The sequence below is a fragment of the Osmerus eperlanus genome, chromosome 23, assembly GCF_963692335.1.
Source record: "Osmerus eperlanus chromosome 23, fOsmEpe2.1, whole genome shotgun sequence".
NCBI lineage: Eukaryota > Metazoa > Chordata > Actinopteri > Osmeriformes > Osmeridae > Osmerus > Osmerus eperlanus.
Window position 1 is genome coordinate 1,153,568 of NC_085040.1, and position 24,402 is coordinate 1,177,969.

General features: G+C 53.6%; 3 protein-coding genes across 3 annotated transcripts; all 3 read left to right on the top strand.

Moving 5' to 3' along the window:
- Nucleotides 1–52: 52 nt before the first annotated feature.
- Nucleotides 53–8,758, top strand: si:cabz01101003.1 (ubiquitin carboxyl-terminal hydrolase CYLD). Its single transcript, XM_062449163.1, is given in 19 exon segments — nucleotides 53–87; nucleotides 354–571; nucleotides 740–1,015; nucleotides 2,819–2,978; nucleotides 2,981–3,264; nucleotides 3,362–3,418; nucleotides 3,420–3,468; nucleotides 3,679–4,181; nucleotides 4,322–4,487; nucleotides 4,678–4,819; nucleotides 5,207–5,329; nucleotides 5,734–5,825; nucleotides 5,917–5,980; nucleotides 6,232–6,248; nucleotides 6,251–6,435; nucleotides 6,551–6,659; nucleotides 7,050–7,168; nucleotides 7,519–7,726; nucleotides 8,302–8,758. Coding segments are annotated over 18 exon segments (2,907 nt in total). The 5' UTR covers nucleotides 53–87; nucleotides 354–403; the 3' UTR covers nucleotides 8,487–8,758.
- Nucleotides 8,759–8,845: 87 nt separating this feature from the next.
- On the top strand, nucleotides 8,846–11,252 carry emc4 (ER membrane protein complex subunit 4). The gene is made up of 6 exons (XM_062449160.1): nucleotides 8,846–8,987; nucleotides 9,306–9,448; nucleotides 9,832–9,946; nucleotides 10,153–10,306; nucleotides 10,831–10,991; nucleotides 11,107–11,252. The coding sequence occupies exons 2-6, from the start codon at nucleotides 9,345–9,347 to the stop codon at nucleotides 11,140–11,142; spliced, it is 570 nt and encodes a 189-aa protein (XP_062305144.1). The 5' UTR covers nucleotides 8,846–8,987; nucleotides 9,306–9,344; the 3' UTR covers nucleotides 11,143–11,252.
- An 814-nt stretch (nucleotides 11,253–12,066) lies between these two features.
- lpcat4 (lysophosphatidylcholine acyltransferase 4) lies at nucleotides 12,067–17,054 on the top strand. Its single transcript, XM_062449126.1, has 12 exons — nucleotides 12,067–12,520; nucleotides 12,748–13,111; nucleotides 13,533–13,645; nucleotides 13,847–13,907; nucleotides 14,315–14,373; nucleotides 14,928–14,962; nucleotides 15,081–15,135; nucleotides 15,238–15,320; nucleotides 15,543–15,668; nucleotides 15,859–16,012; nucleotides 16,187–16,279; nucleotides 16,483–17,054. The coding sequence occupies exons 1-12, from the start codon at nucleotides 12,431–12,433 to the stop codon at nucleotides 16,621–16,623; spliced, it is 1,374 nt and encodes a 457-aa protein (XP_062305110.1). The 5' UTR covers nucleotides 12,067–12,430; the 3' UTR covers nucleotides 16,624–17,054.
- Nucleotides 17,055–24,402: the final 7,348 nt, after the last annotated feature.

The following is a 24,402-nucleotide window of genomic DNA, read 5'->3' on the forward strand; positions in this document are numbered from 1 at the left end:
GTCGCTTTTTTCATTTCCTGTTTGGGGGCGTGGATACAGTTGACGAACTTTCGTTGAAGCGATGTGGAAGTAATAGGCAAAAAGTTGGTAAGTGTATCTTCGAATAATACAGTTGTATTTGTAATGGTAGGCTCGGTTTGTTTATGTTCGTAAGGTGTTCTGAATCTTTCGATTAAGATGAACGTTTGTCAGGTAGGCAAATACGATAGGAAGTGTTAGAATCCAAGCTACCGTGACGGGGACACCTGTTGCTTTTGATTTATTTAGTACATGGCCATTTTATGTGAGTATTTCATTTATTTGGCTCACCACTAATGCTGTGTAAACTAGACGCTGTACCCTTTAAACCAGAGGCAGTGTAAGAGGCAGATCCCGCCCCACACACACACACGTACCGTCAACAATGTCTGGGGCCCAAGAACAGCGGAGGCGTCGTCCCCCGAAAATGTTCTTGGTGGTGTCGGACCTCAAGTTTCAGGACCAGTTGGATGGAACCATTCGGCTACTGCGGGGGAATATCTGTCAGGAGCAGGACGCGGGAAGAAGTAGGGGAGAACAAATTTGGGTGAAGGTAGGAAAGGATCCCCCATATCTTACACGCACACACAAACCAATACACTTCCATATACACAATACAGCATATTCTCTCTCTCTCTCTCTCTCTTGTCTTTCTCTCTCCCTCTTTCTCTCTCTCTCTCTTGTCTTTCTCTCTCCTTCTGTCTCTGTCTCTCACTCTCAGGTGCTAGATTACGGCTGTGTGGTGAAGATTGACAAGCAGTACCTCACTGAGGTTCCCAGTGAGCTGAGCGGCTTACTGGAGCCTGTGTCTGACCCCGAGTCCCGCCTCAAACTGCTGGCCAACCCCAGACATCTGCAGCGTTTGGCTAGCTTGCCCATGGGCACACCCCTCCTTGTCCACTTGAGCCAATTGGGGGAGCCGGTGGAGGCGGAGCTTAGGTACAGAGGTTCAATGGCCAGAGGGAGCAGCGCAGTGTTGTTCGGGATCCAGTTGAAAGTATGTCATTGTTATGGTTATCTCTCTCCCTTTACTGTACCGTGTTATTGTAAAAAGTGAACTGTTGTTTTACTCAAAACCCATACTTAAAAGCCTTTAGCATCTTCCATGATGATTCTCCCTCCCCCTTCCCTCTCTCCCTCCCTCCACCCCTCCCTCCCTCCCTCCACCCCTCCCTCTCTCCCTCCACCCTCCCTCCCTCCCTCCACCCCTCCCTCTCTCTCTCCCTCCACCCCCTCTCTCCCTCCACCCCTCCCTCCTCTCTCCCTCCACCCTCCCTCCCTCCTCCACCCCTCCCTCTCTCTCTCCTCCACCCTCCCTCTCTCCCTCCACCCCTCCCTCTCTCTCTCCCTCCACCCTCCCTCCCTCCACCCCTCCCTCTCTCTCTCCCTCCACCCTCCTCCCTCCTCCACCCCTCCCTCTCTCTCTCCCTCCACCCTCCCTCCCTCCCTCCACCCCTCCCTCCACCCTCCCTCCCTCCCTCCACCCCTCCCTCTCTCTCTCCCTCCACCCTCCCTCCCTCCACCCCTCCTCCCTCCACCACCCTCTCTCTCTCCCTCCACCCTCCCTCCCTCCCTCCACCCCTCCCTCCTCCCTCCACCCTCCTCTCTCTCCTCCACCCCTCCCTCTCTCTCTCCCTCCACCCTCCCTCCCTCCCTCCCTCCACCCCTCTCTCCCTCCACCCCTTCCTCCCTCCCTCCACCCCCTCCCTCTCTCTCTCCTCCACCCTCCACCCCTCCCTCCCTCCCTCCACCCCTCCCTCTCTCTCTCCCTCCACCCTCCTCCCTCCACCCCTCCCTCCCTCCCTCCACCCTCTCTCTCTCCCTCCACCCCTCCCTCTCTCTCTCCATCCACCCTCCCTCCCTCCCTCCACCCCTCTCTCCCTCCACCCTCCCACCCTCCCTCCCCCCCTCCCTCTCTCTCTCCCTCCCTCCCTCCACCCCTCCTCTCTCTCTCCTCCACCCTACACCCCTCCCTCCCTCCCTCCACCCCTCCCTCCCTCCACCCCTCCCTCTCTCACCTCCCTCCACCCTCCACCCCTCCCTCCCTCCACCCCTCCCTCCCTCCACCCCTCCCTCTCTCTCTCCCTCCACCCTCCCTCCCTCCCTCCACCCCTCTCTCCCTCCACCCTTCCTCCCTCCCTCCACCCCTCCCTCTCTCTCTCCCTCCACCCTCCACCCCTCCTCCCTCCCTCCACCCCTCCCTCTCTCTCTCCCTCCACCCTCCCTCCCTCCACCCCTCCCTCCCTCCCTCCACCCTCTCTCTCTCCCTCCACCCCTCCCTCTCTCTCTCCCTCCACCCTCCCTCCCTCCCTCCCTCCACCCTCTCTCCCTCCACCCTCCCTCCCTCCCTCCACCCCTCCCTCTCTCTCTCCCTCCCTCCCTCCACCCCTCCCTCCCTCCCTCCACCCCTCTCTCCCTCCACCCTTCCTCCCTCCCTCCACCCCTCCCTCTCTCTCTCCCTCCACCCTCCACCCCTCCCTCCTCCACCCCTCCCTCTCTCTCTCCCTCCACCCTCCCTCCCTCCCTCCACCCCTCCCTCCCTCCCTCCACCCTCTCTCTCTCCCTCCACCCCTCCCTCTCTCTCTCCCTCCACCCTCCCTCCCTCCCTCCACCCCTCTCTCCCTCCACCCTCCCTCCCTCCCTCCCTCCACCCCTCCCTCTCTCTCTCCTCTCCCTCCCTCCACCCCTCCCTCTCTCTCTCCCTCCACCCTCCACCCCTCCCTCCCTCCCTCCACCCCTCCCTCCCTCCCTCCCTCCTCCCTCTCTCCCTCCCTCCCTCCCTCCCTCTCCCTCCCTCCAGGGGGCAGCAGTGGGTCGAGGGCTCAGTAACGGCTCCTATAAGGGCCACCAGCTTTTCATCTGCCCCGAGGCCTCCGCCCTCTTCCTCCCGGCCAATCAGATCTCCCTGCCGCGCTCGTCCCGCGGCAACAGCGGCGAGCAGCACGACCGCGACCACCCCAGCACAACGGTCACCACGACAACCACCAACGCCACCCCTCCGTCCGCGCACACCCCTCTCCCCCCTTCCCCCCCACCGCCGGGGTGAGCGTCCTCCCCAGGACGGCAGAGTCCGCCCCCCTCCAGACCCCGGCCCTGCCCCGGGGCCCCGCCTCCCCTCCACCCCTCCAGGTGGGCCAGCGGGTCTGCTTCCCCCCACTGAGGAACACGGTCCACGGGGGGGAGGTGCGCTACTGTGGGCCCCTGCCTGGACGGGCCTCCTTGGGGATGTACGTCGGCATCCTGCTGGTCAGTAACAGAGGCTGGAGAGGAGTGTTTAAACAGCGATTCGATACATATGTAGAAAGAGTTTCTGTATACAGTGTGTGCGTGTGCGTGTGTGCAGGACATGCCGGTGGGGAACTGGGACGGGTCTCACAAAGGGGACAGACTCTGCCACATCCCCCTCCCCTCTGTACGGCCACCTGCTGCCCCTCTCCAAGGTGTCTCCAGGTACGCTGCTCTCACAGCACTCCACTCCTGTTCTCCTACTCACTGGTAGAACGCTCGGGGAACCACGGGTAGAACAGGTGGAACCGTGGTGGAACATCATCATAGTTAGCATTAGCGTTTTTAAAGCTTTTTTTTTTGTGTTCTTTCTCACTTCTTCTCCTCCTAATTATTCTCTTCATCTTCTTCCTCCTCCTCCTTGTCTTCCTTCAGAGCCTAAATCTCGCCGCCAAGCTCTGCCCTACGCCAACCCCGCCCTCGCCCCCAACTCCAAACTGGTTCTGAAACTCACCCAGCCCACCCCAGGACCAACCCCACCCCCCGTTGCCCCCAAACCTGCCCCCTCCGCACCTCTCACCTCCCCCCCTAAGACCGCTTTGATGCCCCCCCTGCTGCACTCTGCCAAACTGGTGCTCAAACCCCCGCCCCCAAACAAACCTGCCAATAAACCGCTTCCCCTGCCACCAATCAAAGCCCAGGACCCGCCCTCCCCGACGGTCCTCGACCAACCACAGCCCTTGAACGGAGCCTCTCCCAATGCTCTGTGGTCGCCCGGCTACGGGGGCGTGGCGGAGGAGAACGAAGACCCGGGATTGGAGGTTGAGCTGGAGGTGGGATCGATGGTGGAGGTGAATGACCCGCCCCTTTTCGGAGTGATCCGCTGGATTGGTCAGATCAGTGGCGTTCCGGAACCGGTGGCTGGATCGAGCTGGTAGGTTTACCGTTGCCATGCCAACCATGAGTCATCCTAGCTCCACTCTGTTTGTCCACAAGTAAACAGACACTTTCTTTGTTTCTTTCTTTGTTACTCTCTCTCTCTCTCTCTCTCTCCCTCTGTCCCCCCTCCCTCCCTCAGGACCAGGAGTTGACCGCGGGGACAGATGGAAGTTACCTTGGCGAGCGCCACTTCCGTTGCCCCGCCAACAAGGGGCTGTTCGTCAAACTCCGCAACTGTAGACGGGACTCCCGGTTCCCCGCCCCGGAGATGCCCGTCAACCAAGTGGAGCGCTGCAACTCCATAGGTGTGTGTGTTTGTGTGTGTGTGTACTCATTTGGCACCCTTGCGCCAGCTCCCCCTTCCACAGCCCTGTTCAAGTCTGACCTCATCCTGTGACCCCTCCCCCCCCCTCCTCCATCTCCATACTCCCCTCTTCCACCCCCCTCCCACCCTTGTTCTCTCCACCCTCTCCTCCCCCCCCCCCCCCCTCCCAGCGTTTGCCGAGTGGGGTAGTGAACGTGTGGAGGAGCTCACCCCCCCAGAGGAGGGGGAGGAGGCCAGGGAGAGGTACCAGGGCTGGAAGAGAGGCATCCAGGGCCACCTCAACTCCTGCTACCTGGACGCTTCCCTCTTCAGGTGGGGAGACAGAACTCACAGCTCATAGGCTGTGGAGCATTACATCATTGTTTGGAGCCTTGGTCCTCCGTGTTTTGATTGAATGCAGTTTGTTTTGGTAATATTGACTTGGATCTAACTTTCTCTCTCTGCCTTTTCGCCCTCTCTCCCTCCTCCTTCTCTCTCCTTTCATCTCCCTCCCTCCCTCTCTCCCTCCTCCTTCTCTCTCCTTCATCTCCCTCCCTCTCTCCCTCCTCCCTCTCACTCTTTTCATCTCCCTCCCTCTCTCCCTGCTCCTTCTCTCTCCTTTCATCTCCCTCTCTCCCTCCTCCCTCTCTCTCCTTTCATCTCCCTCCCTCCCTCTCTCCCTCCTCCCTCTCTCTCCTTTCACCCCCCCCCCCCCCTCAGTCTGTTCTCCTGCTGCAGCTCTGTAGACTGGGTGCTGCTGTGGCCCACTGACCCTGAGGACGGCTCCCACTCCAGCCAGGCCCAGGACCTCCTACGCTGTGAGATAGTCAACCCCCTGCGCAGGTGAGAGGTGTGAGAGGGTGTGAAAGGGTGTGAGAGGGTGTGAGAGTGTGTGAGAGGGTGTGAGAGGGTGTGAGAGGGTTGTGAGAGGGTGTGAGAGGGTGTGAGAGGGTGTGAGAGGTTGTGAGAGGGTGTGAGAGTGTTTGAGTGAGTGAGATAAAATAGGTAATTTATTCATCACACACATAAATCGTGTACAGTACCAGTCAAAAGTTTGGACACATTTTCCCATGGAAAATGACTTTTGACTGGTACTGTATGTGTTTTTGGATGTCTACTTTACTCTACTTTGATAAATATGTACTGTCACATTGGCAGAGGTTGGTGTGTTGGAGGTGGGTTGCCAGATTTGGTGCTTCCTCGACAGGTGTGGATGTGATGTTTGCTGTGTGTGTACACGTTGCCAGGTTTGGCTATGTGTGTGCCAGTAAGACCATGGCCCTCAGACGACTTCTGGAGGCTGAGAATAGTGATACCGGCTTCACCAACCAGGAGAAAGGTAGGTGTGTGTGTGTGTGTGCACCATTCTGGGGTGTGTGTGTGTAATTGAGGGCGGATGGTTACAGACCAGGTTGTTTTTGTTCCGTCAGACCCAGAGGAGTTCCTTAACAAGCTGTTCCAGCTTCTCAGGGTGGAACCTCTGCTGAAGATCAGGTACTGCTCTTCCTCACCACCCCCCTCCTTCCCTTCCTTCCTCACTCTCTCCCTCCTTCTTTGCTGTCCCTTATCCCCCACTCACAAAAACAAGCACAAAGGTTTACACTTTTGTACACATTCTCTCTCTCTCCCTCTCGCTCTCTCGCCCCCTCTCTCTCTCTCTCTCTCTCTCTCTCGCCCCCCCTCTCTCTCTCTCTCTCTCTCTCTCTCTCTCTCTCTCTCTCTCTCTCTCTCTCTCTCTCTCTCAGGTCGATGACCCAACAGCCCAGGAGTGCCACCTCTACCAGCTCTTCCCTCCCTCCGTGCCCCTGACCCCCTCCTCCCCCGTGCCTCTCTCCCCCCCCCTCTCCCCCCTCCCCCTCTCCTCCCCCCCCGCCTCCCTCATGAGGGTGGCCAGTGTCCAGGTCCTCCTGGAGACCTCCTTCCTGCACACTGGACTCAAGTTCACTGAGGTGATGGACGGATGGATGGATACATGTATGCATAGACGAGTAGATGAATGGATGTATGGACAGATACATCCCCCCCTCACACACACACACACACACTTTTCTGTCCGTCCTCCAGGCCCCCTCCTGCCTCCCTCTGCTCATGCCCAGATTCGGCAAGGACTTCAAGATGTTTGACGCCATCTTGCCCTCGCTGAGCATCGACATCACCGACCTACTGGACGACAGTAAGACAGCTCAGCTGACTGGCCGTTTTTTTGTGATTGGCAGGTTTAGTCACCCGGGGAAACGCAGACATTGACGCAGCCCGGTGGATCTGGGTTGGGCTTGCTGTCCTTGTCGTCATGGAGACATGAGCTTGGATTCGTTATGTTGCATATCAATCTCTGTTTTCATTTTGCTCTCTCCCCACCCCCCTTTTTTCCTCATTTTCTACCCCCCATTCTCTCTTTCTCACTCCCTGTCTCTCTCTCCCCCCACATTTTCTCCCTCTCTTTCCCCTCTCCTTCTCCCCCTCTCGCCCCTCCTTTTCTCCCTCTCTCTCTCGCCCCTCCTTTCTCTCTTTCGCCCCTCCTTCTCTCTCTCTCTCTCTCTCCCACTCCCACCCCCACTCCCAGCTCTCAGGCAGTGCAGTATATGCCAGGCTGTAGCAGAATGGGAGTGCATGCAGTGCTTTGACGATCCGGACATCACTCCTGGCAAGCTCAAACAGTACTGCCACACCTGCAACACCCAGGTAGCCCTCGACTTGCCCACGCTAGCATCCAGTATGCCAGCGGTATACTGTTAGAAGCATTTCCCTGTTAAAACACACCGGATTCAAATGAATGGGATGTTCTATTCAAATGAATGGTTGTTATCAAGCTTGATAACGACCATTCATTTGAATATGGTGTGTTGGATCTGAAGCATACTGGACAGTGGACCCTGAGGACCTCTCTCCCTCTGTAACTCTCTCTCCCTCTCTCTCTCCCCGTCTCCCTCTCTCTCTCTCCCCCTCCCTCTCTTTCTTCCTCTCTCTCTCTCCCCCTCCCTCTCTCTCTCTTTCTCTCTCTCTCTCTCTCTCTCTCTCTCTCCCTCCTCCAGGTGCACTCCCACAGGAAGCGCGCGTCCCACCGCCCCGGCCAGGTGGGCATTCCCGGGGGCCCGTGGAGCGGGCCGCCGCACGCCGCCCGTCAGAGGATGTCGCTGTTCGCCGTGACGTGCATCGAGACCAGCCACTACGTGAGCTTCGTGAAGCACGGGCCCCGCCCTACCGACTGGCTCTTCTTTGACAGCATGGCCGACAGGGAAGGTGAGAGGTCTACATTTACATCGGGGAGTCAGGTGGCTGAGCGGTGAGGGAATCGGGCTCGTAATCTGAAGGTTGCCAGTTCGATTCCCGGCTGTGCGAAATGACGTTGTGTCCTTGGGTAAGGCACTTCACCCTACTTGCCTCGGGGGGAATGTCCCTGTACTTACTGTAAGTCGCTCCGGATAAGAGCGTCTGCTAAATGACTAAATGTAAATGTAATGTAAATTTACATTTATTTAGCCAAAGCGACTTCCAAGAGAGAGCTTTACAAAAGTGCATTGGTCACTGATCATAACAACGAGATTGCCCCAAACATTGCGGGCAGCCAAAACATGAAGCACACATTGTGAAAAACCAAAGAAGTGCCTAAGGGAAGAACCATAAGAGATGCAGTTAAACAAGTTACAATTAAACAACATGAGGTCTAGTCTGGGGCTGAAGAAAAAACGTTTTTTAGTTTTTATAATAGAATAAAGATTCTGATGTTGTTGTTGTTGTTGTTGTTATTAATTAGAGTATTTCCTTCATGCTTACTTCCTGGTTCTTTTGTGTCCCGTTGCCATGGTTGCCGCCAGGCGGGGAGAACGGCTTCAACATTCCGCAGGTGAGGGCGTGTCCCGAGGTGGGCCGCTACCTCAGCCTATCAGAGGAGGAGCTGAGCAGGATAGACCCCGTCTCTCTACGAGAGTCCGTTCGACGCCTGCTGTGTGACGCCTACATGTGCCTCTATCACAGTCCTGAGCTAAGCCTGTACAAGTGACACACGCATTCACGTGTACACACACGTTTACACACAATATGCTTAGTGACATAATGCAGTATATTTACATGAAAACTAGTGAAATTCCTCGCTGAAGTGCCTTTTTATAAGCACAAGCACACTTTCCCTTTTTGCACTGTATTTTCTTAATGCTGTTCGGATTAATCTTGCTCATTTGTAAACCCACGCTGTGTCAGTATTTTTTTCTAGAATGAGTAACAAGATACTGAAAATGTTTGATACTGAAAACTGTTGGTAATAAAATATCTACTGTACGCGTCTCTGGCGTTTTTTTTTTCTTCTGCCACTGGAGGTTAGCGATGAGGTCATTTACGCGACATTATTTTGTGAAACGTCATCATAAAGAGTCCAAGCTGCAGTTGGCGATTTGGTCTCTAGACAGCTACAGATATTTCTCACTATTATCCTTTAAAAAAAATCCGCTCCTGTATATACAAAACAGTAAAGTTAACTTGGAGGTATTTGGAACGTTTTTGTAAGGTAAGAAAACGTGTCAGTTTGTTATCCCTTGACGTTGGCTTCATGTCTGTGTGGATGTTGCTAGCTAGCTAGCTACATTGCGTGCTTACAGCTAGAAAGCTTGCTGACAGTCCATCTATCCCTTGGCATGTCCCCTAAGGACGGTTGGTTGAGCGCTAAGGCTCAAGTGCTCATGATTGTCTCACTTTCACACATCAAGATACTAAATACTTTTAACTCTGTAAGCGACACTACTGAAGGACGTCGCTATCAATGCTTAAGACTGTCACCACTCTAGTGAGAGTCACACCACACATAGTCACTGTCATCTCTCTCTAGGTCTCGTCGTCTTCGTGTGTAGTCGTAAAGCCAGTTGCCATGGCGTCTCCAGGCGGACAGGGAGGAGGTGCACTATCTACGAGAGGGGGGGCGGGGGCCCGGCGGATGAAATGGGCTCTGGAGCTCAGTATGGGCAACACGAGGTAAGAAAAGAAGCTGGTCCGGTGTCGAGCTGGTCCGGTGTCGAGTTGGTCCGGTGTCGAGTTGGTCCGGTGTCGAGTTGGCTCGTTGGTTGGTAGGAGGCGGAATACGTTGGTGGAAATGAACTAGTAATGCCTCTTCGACCACTTTTATAAATCACCTACCAGCAGTAGCACTCTATTGCTCTCCCTCACATTTCTCCTCTGTCATTGTGTCTTTTGTTTGTCCCAGGTCATACCACAGCATCGCTATGGCTCTGTGGTAGAGGTCTGAAATGAATACATGATGTCTGTGTTCTCTCTGTCATCTCTCACTTTCTGTCTCATTCTATCTCTCTCTCTTCTGCCCTCCGTCCTCCCCTTCGACCCTCCTCCTCCCTCCCTAGGGGCCGTGGGGACAGGCAGAGTGGCCAGGGGGACGTGGTCTACCCCATCGGCTACTCGGAGAAGCCCGTCCCTGACACCAGCGTCCAGGAGACAGACAGGAACCTGGTGGAGAAGGTAGGAGGACATCCACCATGCACAGGGAGGAACCCAGGCCCACGCCCCTCCGTTTCTAGAATAATCCATGGTTCTGTTGCACACAGGACAACATAAAGATTTGCGCATACTGATCTTCTCTCTTCCTCCTCCCTGTCCCTCCCTCCCTCTTTTTTTCCTCTTCCTCCCCCATCCCTGTCTCCTCTTCCCTCCCTCCCTCTCCTCAGAGGTGCTGGGACGTGGCGCTGGGCCCCCTGAAGCAGATCCCCATGAACCTGTTCATCATGTACATGTCTGGGAACACCATTTCCATCTTCCCCATCATGATGGTGGCCATGATGGCCTGGAGGCCCATCCAAGCCCTCATGTCCATGTCTGCCAGTGAGTACAGCCAGACCGTACCCACCACCAACATCCACCAGCACACTGTGGTTGACCTCTGCTGTCGCTGAGGTCAGGGTGTGCTGGCATATTGGGGAGGAAAGGGGTCAGATGGCTGAGCGGTTAGGGAGTCGGGCTATTCAGAATCAGAAGGTTGTTGGTTTGATTGCTGGCTGTGCAAAATGACGTTGTGTCCTTGGGCAAGGCACTTCACCCTACTTGCCTCGGGGAGAATGTCCCTGTACTTACTGTAAGTCGCTCTGGATAAGAGCATCTGCTAAAATGCCTAAATGTAAATGAAAGCGGTACGCTTTTTAAAAGTTTCATCTCTAGGTATTTTGATGCCAGACGAGAGTCGTAACACTATATGGTACTGTACTTCCACAATCAGTTGACACTATCAAACAGAAATCTGTGCACACAATCTATTACCAGGGTCAACAAAGAGTATCTGATGGCTTTACTTCAGGTGCCTCAATCATTGGGAAGATGTAGTGTGATTGTTAACTGCCATTTCCTCTCAGCATTTAAGCTACTGGAGAGCTCCAGTCAACAGTGGCTCCAGGGGCTGGTCTACCTGGTAGGAAACCTGCTGGGCTCGGCATTGGCCATCTATAAGTGTCAATCAATGGGGCTCCTCCCAACACACTCGTCTGATTGGCTGGCCTTCATAGAACCCCCTCAGGTAATGAATTTGATTTGGTAGCGCAGTCACTCTAGAACTGGATGGGATTGGTTAGATTCTGTTCATTCAGTTGAATAGTTGTTCATTAATATTGTTTATTTTCTTGCCTTCACAGAGAATGGAGATCATGGGAGGAGGGATGGTCTTGTGAAAAGGAAATATTACACAAACACACACATTAGCCTTTTCTGATGCAAACAGTGTAAGATGTCTGTTCTGTTGATAAATATTCATTTGGGAGCTGGCTAGCTTTCCTTTTTATCCTTTTGTTATTATTTTTCCTTTTGATTTTCTCTGCATCATCACACTTTATAATCCATTTCCCATATTTTGTTCATATTTAATGATATTACCACAGTTGTCACATGGGATCAACACATGTAACCAGAACCTCAAAAAACGTTGTCAAACTATTGAAAAAGTCTATACCATGAGTAATATTAACATTTGAATTTTCATACTAGTTCGGTACATTAAAAATACTGTTATGATTTTTTTTCTCCAGTTTTGTCAAATAAAAACTCACGTTGGATAACCTTAGATCTTGATTTGTTGGCTGAGGGTAAAGACAGCGTCATCTAATGGAAGAATTGTGTAACTGGTCACTAACCACAAAGATCTATCCGATTCTATGTAAATAATGGGGGGCTCGCTATCAGTACCACCTTATGTACTCTATGGCTATAGCCGTGGTCTGTTGACACAAGAACGGGGCCATAATCTCGCTATACAACGTGTACATTATGAACTATATGCAATAAACAGCTGCAGGTCATAAAATAAAGAAATAGGCTGCACAGAAAATTCAAGATAGTGCTCTGATGCGGGTAGGAAAGCGTGTTTTGAATCAATCCAAAACAAGTCATTGGGAGCTCTGTTCACCAGCTTTGATGTGAAATTAAACACTTAAGGTAAGCACCTATCGAAACCATTCGACTGGGCGTAAAACGCTAAAGTCTCACCAAAACCGGTTTGTCCAATCGGAACAGCTTTTTCAAACATAACCGGTTGAACACTGACATTGGGTTCTGCGAAGGGTGGGCTGTCAGAGGGTTGAATGGGCGGGACAGGTGACTAGAAAAGGGTAATGCAACAAGCTTCGCAGTCTGTTGTTGACAAGCCATGTGGAGGGACGGGATTCGTTTTCTGTTCCTGGGATTCTAACCAAGCAACGTCTGTAAATACTTTTCACGGTGTGTCGTTCATTCGGTTTAAACGTTACGCACTTCACTTTTTTTGGATTGCCATTGGGGTCTCTTTCCACGACGTTACTTTTCACATCGTATGTCCAGTCTCTGCCCTCTAAATTTCTGGACATTATCGTATTTTTTCCACGCACGTTTTTTGTTGTTGTTTACTTTTAAGAACTTGGTGTCGTTCGAAACAAGACTTTTTTTGAGGACTTCTCCGTCAAACTTGTCAAAGCTTTCCGTGTCGTCATGGAAAGACGCTACAGTCACTCAGCAACGCCAGACTGTCCACACCCGTTCGTGCACAAACTGAAACTGACCACTGCGCAGCAAATCAGGGTACGTTGTTTTCCCATTTGGGTGCTTCGACAACGAGACCACCACATACGATGTTTGTGTTAGCGCATAGGGATATCTCATCCAAGTATCCTTCACCATGTTTGGAAGTGCTCCTTGAATGTTGGCAACATGCCGACATTGGCCTAGTTGCTATTTTCGGGTACTTGCATGCACATTGTGTACTCATGAGAGGCATTCAATAACATGCATCGTTCTCCTCTGTCCAGGGAATAGTTCAAGGATGTTTCCTCTTCCCCATAAGAATGACTCTGACCGCCCTCATCTTCCTCATCATGTGGCCATTCGCGCGCCTACGATTTGCTGGTCTGTCCGAGGAGGAGCGGGCTAAGCCAGTCAGCGGCTGGCGTCGTTGGCTTTTCCACCCCATCATTTCCCTGCTCAGCCGAGCGGCTTTCTTCTCTCTCGGGTTCCTGTGGATCAAGGTCAAAGGTCGCCGGGCCGGACTGAAGGAGGCGCCGGTGCTAGCCGTGGCGCCTCACAGCGGGTTCCTGGACATGCTGGTTCTGTGTCCGACCCAACTGCCAACCGTGGTGTCGCGCTCTGAGAACGCCGGCCTGCCAGTCATAGGAGGTGAGAGGGAGGGAGGGAGGGAGGGATGGATGGATGGATGAGTTGATGGTTGACAAGATGGATTGAAAAGGAGGGTGGTGGTGCGTGAAAGAATGGAGAGAATGGCGAACGGAGGAATGTATGTATGTATCTGACCTCCATCTCTCCTCTCTTCACTCTCCATTACTTGACCTCCCTCCCTCCATCTCTCCTCTCTTCACTCTCCATTACTTGACCTCCCTCCCTCCATCTCTCCTCTCTTCACTCTCCATTACTTGACCTCCCTCCCTCCATCTCTCCTCTTCCCTTCACTCCATGATGTGACCTTCATTCCTCCATCTCTCCCCTCCCTGTATTTCTGGCAGTGTTTATCTCTGCAGTGCTGTGGAATCTCGTGGTGATTCTAGTTCTGAACCCCGGTTCTGTGTCCTGTCTGTCCCAGCCCTGCTGGAGTTTAACCAGTCTGTGATAGTGAGCAGAAAAGACCCAGAGTCCAGGAGGAAGTGTGTCACCCACATCAAAGAGCGGCTCACGTCCAATGGACACTGGCCTCAGGTGAAGGAGGGGAGGGACTGCTTTGTGAGAGCCAATAGGGTTTGATTTAGGGGTCCACAGGAAACGTGTCTCGCAGTCTCCTTGTCATTCTCCCTTTCTAGAGTTGGAGCTCTTTTAAAAAAGTCTCTTTTTGTTATTTGGATTGGTCTCAATCATTCTTTCCAACCCTAACCCTTTCTCTTTTCATTATCTCCTCAACAGATGCTGATGTTCCCAGAAGGCACCACGACGAATGGCAGTGTGCTCATCAAGTTCAAACCTGGTGAGTTTAGACTGTGCTAGGGACCTGCGAGGAACATGCACTCCTGTCTTTGTCTCTCTCTCTGTGTCTCTCGTTCCCTCTGTCTCTCTTTGCCTGTGGGTCTCTCTCTCTCTCTTCCTCTTTCTGCCTGTCTCCCACCCGCCCTTCCTTTGTGTGTTATTGTTACAGACGGATAAGGAATGGATGGTATGTTATATAAGGGAAGAAGGAGAAGGGTGTGTGACGAGAGTGTGTGTGTTCAGCGCTGACTGGGCAAGTTTGAGCAGCAAAGCTGGCTTTCTCACAGTACTCCCCCCCCCCCCATCTCCCCCTTTCTCTCTCCTCCCTACCCCCCCCCCATCTCCCCCTTTCTCCCTCCTCCCTATCCCCCAATCTCCCCCTTTTTCTCCTCCCCCCCCTCTCTCCAGGTGCCTTTCTAGCTGGCGTCCCTGTTCAGCCGGTCCTGCTGCGGTACCCTAACAGACTGGTAAGTGGGTCCGACCAGAACCGGATCCGACCGGAAACCAGCCCTTTTTCACAGGGTTTCGTTTGCATAACAAGTGTGGGTCCGGGGGGGGGGGGCCCACACAGTCCCGGTGACAGAGAGATGCAGAGTTGTGACACCTGTCTAGCGAGCCTAGCGTTTAGACCAGACCTGTTTTACAGTAGCACTCGTGTGACTCGTGGACAGGAATGCAGATGGAATACGTGTATGTCCGAGACATTGCTTCTTTCGGGGGCACGGTTCATGCCGTTGGTGTGAGGTGGAGGTCATGTGACTCGACAAACACACCTTTCCACCCTTACCTGTTTGGAAGGAGTTAAGGAATGCCCGCGGGGCATGCACGTCCTGGTCTTCATCAGGTTTATTAGCAGTCTGGTAAACTTTGTAATCAGTTTCTTTGTCAAGTGGTTACTCCCTGTAGAATGCCTAGGTGGGGTGTGTTTGAGGTGTGTGTGATGTGCGTGTGTGAGACAGGGCTGACGCTATCTTAAGATTCTGTGTCACTGCATGTAAAGTGACTTTTCTCTGTATTCTAGGACACAACCCGGTGGACTTACAAAGGAACCAGCTGGTAGGCTATCATCTCAGTAGAAAACCCAAACCAGGTGTTGTGATATTGTGAAATCAATCTAGAACATGTAGACATGGATCGCTAATGTTTGTTTGGTCGTTTGTTTGGTCATTCCCAGGATTGCAGCACTGTGGTACACCACTTCTCAGCTCTACACAAACGTCACTGTAGAGGTATGCTATTGGTCCATTGGACCTAACCAAGGTCAACATGATGATTTCTCATAGGTCACTATACCAGGAAGTACTAATGTGCTGTTTTTTCATTGGTCCCAGTACATGCCAGTTTACACGCCATCCCCGGAAGAGAAAGCCGACCCCAACCTGTATGCTGACAATGTTCAGAAGCTCATGGCCAAGTGCGTCTATACAGCGTTTTGATGTGTGTGTGTTTGAGAGAGACAGTTTGTTTGTGTGTGTGTTTCCAGACAGGTCTCTGGCTGTCCTCTTTATGAGTTGTGTGTTAAGGAGAGAGAGCTAAGAATCAAGTGTGTGTGTGTGTGTTAAGGAAAGAGAGAAGAGATGAAGTGAGAGGAGAAGTGTGTGTGTGTGTGTAACAGTGTGTGTGTGTGTCCCCTCAGAGCCCTGGATCTGCCTGCCACAGACTATGTGATGGAGGGCCGTGTTCCTGTCAACAAGCTGGTAGGCATCTCCCTCCCCCTGGAGCCCCCAGCCAGACAGACACTCTCCCTGCTGTACAAGAACGGGTAGGACCCCTGTGTGTGTGTGTGTGTGTGTGTGTGTGTGTGTGTGTGTGTGTGTGTGTGTGTGTGTGTGTGTGTGTGTGTGTGTGTGTGTGTGTGTGTGTGTGTGTGTGTGTGTGTGTGTGTGTGTGTGTGGAAAGATTCTGTTTCTATCTCCTTGTGTGTCTCTCTCACCTGTCTCTCTCCCTCCCAGGTTCAGAGCTGCAGATGTGGAGTCAGCCCTGGTCAGGATGATTGACAGGTGTCAGTCGGGTCATGGGTGGATGGTTGGGAAGGACGAGCTGCCGTCCCTTCTGGGACTGACGGACAGACCGACGGCGGCCAAGATCTACAGCCTCTACTCCAAGGTAAGCAGTGTGTGTGGTTCTCTACCTCCGGGGGAAATTAGGACACACTAACCTACCTCTCTGCGACTCAAAGCTGCTTCTGTTCTGCGTGGGTGTGAGAGCCCAGGCCAGGAAGTGAGGTGTGTTTAACCATGTGAATGCTGACCTGTGTGTGTGTGTGTGTGTGTGTTTCAGGATGAGGAGGTGGACGTCAGACAGATCTATTTGAGTGTGGCTGCCATCTCTGGCCTGGTGGGCCTCAAGTCTCTCCTGCACACTGCAGTAACTGTACGTACCTGAGGACGTGTGTGTGTACATGTATTAGTATTTCCCAAAAGTATGTGCGCCTGTGTGTGTATTTGCTTGACAGTCTTTTCCCAAATAAGTGCTGAATGTGGATATTTTCTATACCAATATGCAGCACACCCCATATACTCTGTATATCACATTTGCAGACAAAAGCTGCTAATCCTTAACGATTCTCCTCCCAGATGTTTGACTGTGACGGTGTTGGCAGTCTGAGTGCAGTGGAGCTGTCCGACCTGATGGGGGCGCTGGTGGGCATTCCCCAGCACAACACCACAGCGCTGTACACGGAGCTGGCGTGGGGGGGGAGACCCACAGTAGGGTGAGTCCAGCCTGGCTGCTCCTCTGTTCTCACACACACACACACACACACACTGTGAGACTGATCAGCTTCTTCAGTTTAACACTGGGACTGTTCTGTGGGGCCAGATGGAGGAGGAGGAGGAGGAGGAAGTCCAGTCACTGACCAGCACACTGAACGGTCTTCTTGGTTATCTCACTTGTTATCGGGTCACATTTTATGATTACACGTGACGCGTTGCTATGGTTGCCTCGGGCTGTGCTTTGTCATCACGACCCCCTGCTGTTAAACGTAATGTTTGTTCTCCTCTACAGAGGACCTGCTCAGAGTACTGACATCACACCCGACCTATCAGAGGCTTCTAAATGAGTACCTGCAACCCGAGGAGGCGGGGGCCAGTGACGTCATCCTCTTCCTTGACCAATGGGGAGCCAGAGGCAGCAAAAACAACAACAACGGAAGCAGTTTTAACCAATAAGAAGGCTGACTGAGGATTCCGAAGGCGGGGCTACCCCTAGCTGCTTAGTATTTGGACGATGAAGACCTGTTGAAGGCAGCTTTACAAAAAACGCTGCTTTACAAGGAAGTGTGTGTGTGTGTGTGTGTTTCTGTCTGTTTGCTTACCACTGTAAAACATGGTTTACGATGCACATCCTGTGGCTGATACTTCATAGTATCCTGGTGTTCTATGTGTTAAATGATCAGTAGACTGTCTGTGTGAATGATCAGTAGACTGTGTGTGTCTGTGTGAATGATCAGTAGACTGTGTGTGTGAATGATCGACTGTCTGTGTGAATGATCAGTAGACTGTCTGTGTGGTATGGCAAAATTCCTCCTTCTGAAGCCATAGATAAGACCTTTTATATTTGTTGAAGAATACTATTGCCTTAGGTGTTTGTTTTAAGAATGTGTATGAGACGTGAAGACTTGTAAACTAAACATATTTTAAGAAATAACTTCTCAGGATTTTTAGAACTTATTTTACATTTAATATATTAAACTGTAAATATATTTGTACATGTTGTGCGAGTCGATTCGTTAAACTAGAATCTTTCAATCTCTGATTGAATGTATATATATTTAGTCTCTTTCTCTATTCACTTCTTCCTCTGCATTTTCCCCACTCATTCTCTCCATCTCTTTCTCCTTCTCTCCATCTCTCTTTTTGTTCTTCTATCCTTCTTAAAACTCTCATCCCTCCGTGTTCGGTGTTTGATTTGGAGAGCTTGTGCAGCCTCGCCCTCTCTCTTCCCTCTGCTTTCTCTCTCTTCTCTTCCTCCCCCTCTTCCTGTCGTCGCTTTCCCGTGTTCCCCGCTCGTCGTGGCTTCCTCTTCCCCTTTCCTCCCCTCGTCTACACCTCCCGTCTTCGCCTCCACCAGCCTCCCCCCTCCGAAGTCCTCGCCCCCCTCCTCCGCCTTTCTTTTCCTCCCCTGCGATCCTGTCCTCCAGGAAACTGGGTGTTTAAACTTGCCGGAGTACGTCTCCCTCCTCCCCCTCTTCCCAGGAGGGGCGAGACAGACGGAGAGATCGTCGCCAGAGGGCTCGCCCCCCTCTTTTTCCTCCTCTTCCTCCCTGCCCTCTTCGTCACGGGGCGTTGGCCTGGCCTCTCCTCCCGTCTTCGCGCGCGTTCCGTCTCTCCTTCCTCTCCCGGTCTCTATCGCTCCGTCCCCCTCCTTGTTAGACGGAGGCGGGACCGTCTCCTCTTCTACGTCTCTGGTTCTTCCTCCGGTCGTGGGTCGGGGCGTCCCCGCACGCTCGTTCCCCTCATCCCGCCGTTCTCCTTTCCCCTCCGCGGTGACGCTCCTCCGCCTGGCTCTGGTCATGTGACTTGATGCAGGACTCGGCACGGAGCTTGCGGTCGTGGTCGACGTGTGTTTTGGCTTCTCGGTCATTTGTTTATCCTGGACCTTTTGTTTCTCCATCTCCTCCTTTCTGTCTTTGTCTGCTGACGATGGAATCTCCTCCTCCTCCTCCTCTGCGACAGTAGCTCTCGTTCTAGACCTCGTCAGAGGACTGGACGTGGGATTTTGAGCTCCTCCCATGTTCTCCTCTTCCTTGGCGTCCTCCTCTCCCCTCTCCTCCTCTCTCTCCGCCTCCCCTCCCCTTGCAGGTCCTGTGTCTAAATCCTCCTCTCCCCCCGTCTCGTTCTCCCTCTTTCTGACTTTCCTCACAGGACGAGGGATCGTGTTCCGCGTCGCTCTCCTGTCCTCCTCCACCTGCCCGCCTCTCTCTCTCCCCCCCGAGTCCCTCCCCCCCATCTTCCTTCGGGCTCTTGTCGTCATCGGGCTTGTCACGTGACGGGGCGCGTCCGGTATCTCGGTTTCTTTCTTCGGCCTCTCTCCTCTCTCTGTCCGCGTGTTCCTCCTGCTGGATCTAGTCACGGGACTTGTAACGGGTCCCCAGACCCAGGATGGGTGAACCTGAGCATGGCTGTCAGGCCCTGCCAGGTACGCCGGCTCTGGAAGAGCTGTCTGGTTCTCCTCCTCAACCTCCTCCTTCTCCTCTTCAACCTCCTCCTTCTCCTCTTCAAGCTCCTCCTCTTCAAGCTCCTCCTTCTCCTCTTCAACCTCCTCCTTCTCCTCTTCAAGCTCCTCCTTCTCCTCTTCAAGCTCCTCCTCCTCCTCCTCTTCAAGCTCCTCCTCCTCTACCTGAATGAGGGCGAAAGGCACGGTGGTGAGGTCTGTGAACTCTTTCCCCCCGTCGTCGTCGGCCATATCTGCGGTCGTCGGGGCAACGCCACAACCCCTCTCCAAACCACCAGAACCCATCAGACCAGTCGTCCGATGGGTTTGGTTTGTGTCTGGTGGGGCTCCGGCGGTCGTCTCTGCCGGTTCGACCACACGTTCAGAAGAGTCGTCGACACTCTCCGTTTCTGCGGCGATGGAAACGTCTGACGCTGAATTCTTGGCGTCGTCCTTGTCAGAGCTGTTGGGTGCGCAGGAACATAATCCTGTCCTCTCCTCGCCATCCTCAACCACCTCTACTTTCACTTCAACTTCCTCCAGCGGGGGTCCCCCACCCGGACGCCTCACCCCAGGTCTAGGCTCCTCTGTGGGGTCGGAGAGGTCTGGAAGGTCCCCTGGTGCCTGGGCAGGCTGTGAGCCTCCATGGCGGTGGTCCGTGACCCAGCCTGTGAGGTGAGCAGCTGTGAGCGGGTCGGAGCTGGGCCTGGAGCTGGACACGGCCATGAGGAAGGCCTGGACCGGGGTCATGTCCGCCGTCAGCCTGTCCAGGTGAGCAGGGTTGGAGGATGGAGGGCTGTGATTGGTTCTCGGTGGGTGGGCTAGCTGGAAGGGGCAGGGGAATCGAGGGGTCCAGTTGAGGGGGCTTTCACCACCCCCTGGTTCACTGTCATCCCTTGGGGGCGTGGCGTCAGCTCTGGAGCCAGTCAGTGCTTGCATGGCCAGAACTCTGAGTTCGGGCGGGCCGGTTGATGGAAGTGGCTGGATGTCCGTCAACGGATCTCTCTCGTGATTGGGTGTCAGAGGGAGGGGGGCGGGGCTACGCTCTTCGGGTGACATGACCGGAGATGGCAGGCTGAGCGTGGACTTAGTCCGAGGGTAGGGGTAGTCGGCCAGAACGAGTGACAGTTGTACTCCCTCCTCCATCTCCTCCTCCTCCCTTTCCAGATCCTCCTGTTTCTCCCCTTCTCCCGCCCGTCCTGCAGTGGAGTCATCCGACATCTCTCCGTCGCTCCACGTTCTACTTTCAACACTGGTTCCGTCCCTCCTCCTCCCTCCATCTTTCCCCCTCCTCAGAGATGGCAGCGTCGGGATGGTCTGAGAGCTGGCGCGAGCATCATCCAGCTCAGGGGGACACAGGCGGCAGCCCTCCCCAGGCATAGCTACCTCTGAGGCAGACACTGAGAACAGGAAATGCCCTGGTGGTGTTTGGCTCTGGAGGCCCGTAGCTTCTGCTGCGTCCGAGTCAACAGAGGATGAGGACAAGCTATAGTCATACGCAGTCGTGGCTCCACTCGTGCCACCTAGAACCGGTTCTTCTGGTGAAGATCTTTGGTCCTGGAGGTTAGGGCTCTCACTGCCTGAGCTTGGCCCAGATGGAGCTCCATCGGATGGGCTGTCCTTGGTAGCAGAGGCCTCCCAGACTTCCTGGATCTCCGTCACAGGGATGGTGCTGCTGGGGAGGTGCTGTGGCTGGCACGCAAAGCCACGGCCGCCATTGTAGGTGCAGGTGACTTGAGGCTCCGAACCGTAGAGCCGAAGTGAAGGATTATGGGGGATGTAGTTCAGGTCATCCACAGAAACAAACACAACCTGCCTGTCTTGGGGGTCATGCTGGTTGACCAGGAAGTGACCAGGATGAGGGCAGAACTGAAATGCATTCTGGGGGTTGGTGTTTTCAATTAGACCCGATAAGGGACAAGGAGGAAGGTATTCAGATGTGGCACAGAATGGCTCATGTGCATTGTGGGAGACGTAGTCATCATGAACAACAGATAGGGGTACATGGGTAAATGGCCGTCGCCATGCCAACGGAGGTCCGTGGGTGGTGCTGTTATGTTGTTGAGGACGAGGGGGTCCTTCCAATGCCAGATAGCTGCCCTCTGAGTTTTCCGGTCTATAAATACTTACAGGAACCGGAGGAGGAAGATCAAACAGTAAGAAACTACCTGTCTGTCCGTGCTGGGACGCAATGCTCCTGTGCTCGTGCTGAGCGTTCTTCTCACTGTTTTGTGTATCCGTCGTTCCCTCGCTATCATGAGGAACACTGTTGGCACACATGCCGGGTGTGGCTAACTGTGCGCCGCGTGAAGGCGGAGGAAATCTCAGGGCTTCTGCGTATTGTGACGGTGGGTTCAGAGGCTGAGGGGAAGAGCCTGGCAGGGTGGGACTGCGGGCCGAGGCAGGCTGGGGGGCGGCTGGGCTGGCCTGCACCATGTCTGCCTCCTGCTGGTGGTGTCCCTCCTGTGAGGGGGAGAGAGGGAGCAGAGTGAGGGCGCAGTGGGGTCTCTATCCGAGGTAGGAGGAAAGGAGGAGGAGGGGATGGGGAAGAGGAGGAGAATAAACAAGATGAGGGTGAGAAGAGGAGAGGAAGAAGAGGAGGATAGGAGGAACGGGAGAGGAGAGAGATACTATCATACCTGCGTCTCTTCCGGCGCGAGATCGACAGGTTCTGGTTCTGAGGAGATGAGCGAGTTCAGGTACCCTATGTTCAGTTCTGCTCCCACCTAAGGAAGAAACAAAGATGGGAACCGATATTTTTACATGTTGATACGATGATGAAGAAACAAACACATTAGATCCATCTTGCAGGCTCCCGAGCAAGAATAGACTTATCTCACGTCTGTGCTGTGGGGGGTACAGTGAGAGCATAGTGTGAACCGGAGCCAGATTCCTTGTATGTGTAGACTACATACTTGGCCAATAAAGATGATTCTGATTCCTGACATGGCTGAAGTTAAATGACGGCATACCTTAGTCACAAACTCTCTCTGGCCACACAGTTCACCTAGGTACTCCAAAAATAACCCGCTCTCCCTTTCTTCTCCTTCATCTTCTTCATCTTTCTCTCCCCTGTCCTCCTCTTCCTCGTGCCCTTTGACCCCGGGCTTCTTCCTGGCTTCCAGGACCTCCATGATCTCCATGTATTCCGTGAGGGCCCTCTCCTCCAGAACCTTGACGTCTAGCCTGCAGTTCCTCGGCCCACCACCGCGGGGCGCCCTGCAGTTGTTTCTCCATCTCAGGGTCTTGGCGTTGCCGTCTGGGTTTCTCAGAGCGGCCGTCTTCGTGGCGTAGCCTGCGGGGAAGGACGGAGAGAGAGAGGGAGAGCGACGGAACGAGGGTAGTGAGAGAAAGAGAGAGAATATGCGGCGTGAGAGGGAAAAACAAAGCAGGAGGTTATCCTATTTCTCGCTGATTCCGAGACTGTGATTACGGATCGTTTATGGAAATATTTGGATATCGGCTGGCAGTGTCTAACTGTAAGTGTGTTGATCATAGGTCAGACAGCGTGATACTGCGTCTGACCTTTGAACTCTGCCAACCCTCCGCTCTGATCCTTCCCTGTCAATGAACTCTGCGTGACCTTTAACCTCTGTCTCAGCTCCTGCCATCTTTGCTGCGTCTTCTCAAGCTCTAGGAATCTAGCGGTGGTGATGAACGCACACAAACACACATGTTTCGAACCAAATCACTACATTCTGGTTTCATGGAAGACCATGAAATCTATACATCCGACTAGGAAGGTAAAAATAAGCTTTGAGAAGGCCTCTGCTCTCAGGAGTGTGTTTTGCAGTGCAAAGCTTTGTGAAAAGGCTATAACCTTGTTACGGTCAGTCAGACAGTAGTGGATATGCCTGTTCCAGTGTGCAGACAAACTCAATGTATTTAAGGAGTTAAGTCTGCTAAATCGAACCGGTAACCTTCTGATTACTAGCCCGATTCCCTAACCGCTAAGCCACCTGATGCCCTTCAATCTACATTGAAAACGTTTTCAGTCTATGACTAGGCTTACTCCATGTCTTGGAAAGTGGGCCCAAATGTGACAGTCTAGTTTGTTTATTTAGTCTAAATACAATAATCAGCCCTGGATCGATATCTTAAGAACTCTCGGGAGTGTTGCTTGAGAGACAAGTGAGGAAGAGGGAGCCTTACTTGTGGGCTGTCTGGTAGTACTCCATCCTGTCAAAGTTGGGGAGCCTCCTCCACTGCCCTACGGCCATGTCCACCCCACAGAGGAGTGACAGGGAGGGCGCCTCATGGCACAGCCTGCGAATCACCGGACTGTGGACACACACACACACTCACTCAGTGGACTGACCACAGTATTTTTATACCAAGACAAACGAAAGACATACATACAGTGGGTTTTCATCAGACACCAATCAGGACTGGTTGCTAGGTGAGAGGGATAAGTTTGGCCACACAGTCACTGTACAGATACACTAACATGTAGTAACATGTAGTACAGTAGCATGTTTGATATTCCTGGAGGGGAAGAAAAACCAAGGCCTTAGTGGGGCCACAGGGTTCCTAGGCATTTAGAAATCCAAAGGAAAAATGATGTGATTCATATAAAGAGACATGGGCGATGAAGAAGGTGTGTCAGTTGCTTTCAAAATGGCGGCAGCAGACGGGAGTTGCGTCACTCACACAAAGAAGCAGGCCAAGGCCTCGGCGTCCAAGGAGCTGTCGGCGTGGAAGTGTCGAGCCATGCCCCGGTAGCTCTGCCATCGCCGGTACTGCTCAAACATGTCCCCAGAGAGACCCTGGAGGCTGGGAGGCTGGGGGTGGAGGCTGGGAGGCTGGGGGTGGAGGTGGGCAGGCTGAGGAGGATGGGGCTGGAAGAGCTGGAGGTGAGGCTGGAGGTGAGGGTGGGGCTGGTGAGACTGGGGCAGTTGAAGCTGGGGCTGGAGGTGAGGCTGGAGGTGGGGGTGGGGCTGGTGAGACTGGGGCAGTTGAAGCTGGGGCTGGAGGTGAGGCTGGAGGTGGGGATAGAGGTGGGGCTGGTGAGACTGGGGCAGTTGAAGCTGGGGCTGGAGGTGGAGGCGAGGGTGGGAATAATGGGAAGGCTGGTGCTGGGACTCGAGGTGGGGCTGGACGGGCGGGGTGTAGTGGCTAGTTGACATGGGATGGACCAAGGGAGAACCAGGAAGTTTAAGGCCGAACTTGAAGTCAGGGTCTGGGTTGTGGGAGGTTCCTAGATGGGGGCTGAGTGGGGCCAAGCTGGGGCCGAGATCCAGGTCTGGGAGGGGACGGATGGACGTCAGCTTGACACTGAAAGAGGGAAACGACTGGAGGTCGAGGGGAGGAAACGGTACTGTCGGAGGGACGGAGAGACACAC

Bases quoted from the DNA above. Each gene is read 5' to 3' on its own strand.
- emc4 (XM_062449160.1), top strand. From the start codon at position 9,345: ATGGCGTCTCCAGGCGGACAGGGAGGAGGTGCACTATCTACGAGAGGG. The intron at 9,947-10,152 runs GTAGGAGGACAT...CCCTCTCCTCAG, and splicing joins ACAGGAACCTGGTGGAGAAG to AGGTGCTGGGACGTGGCGCT. The intron at 10,307-10,830 runs GTGAGTACAGCC...ATTTCCTCTCAG, and splicing joins CCTCATGTCCATGTCTGCCA to CATTTAAGCTACTGGAGAGC.
- lpcat4 (XM_062449126.1), top strand. From the start codon at position 12,431: ATGGAAAGACGCTACAGTCACTCAGCAACGCCAGACTGTCCACACCCG. The intron at 14,374-14,927 runs GTAAGTGGGTCC...TCTGTATTCTAG, and splicing joins TGCGGTACCCTAACAGACTG to GACACAACCCGGTGGACTTA. The intron at 16,013-16,186 runs GTAAGCAGTGTG...TGTGTGTTTCAG, and splicing joins TCTACAGCCTCTACTCCAAG to GATGAGGAGGTGGACGTCAG.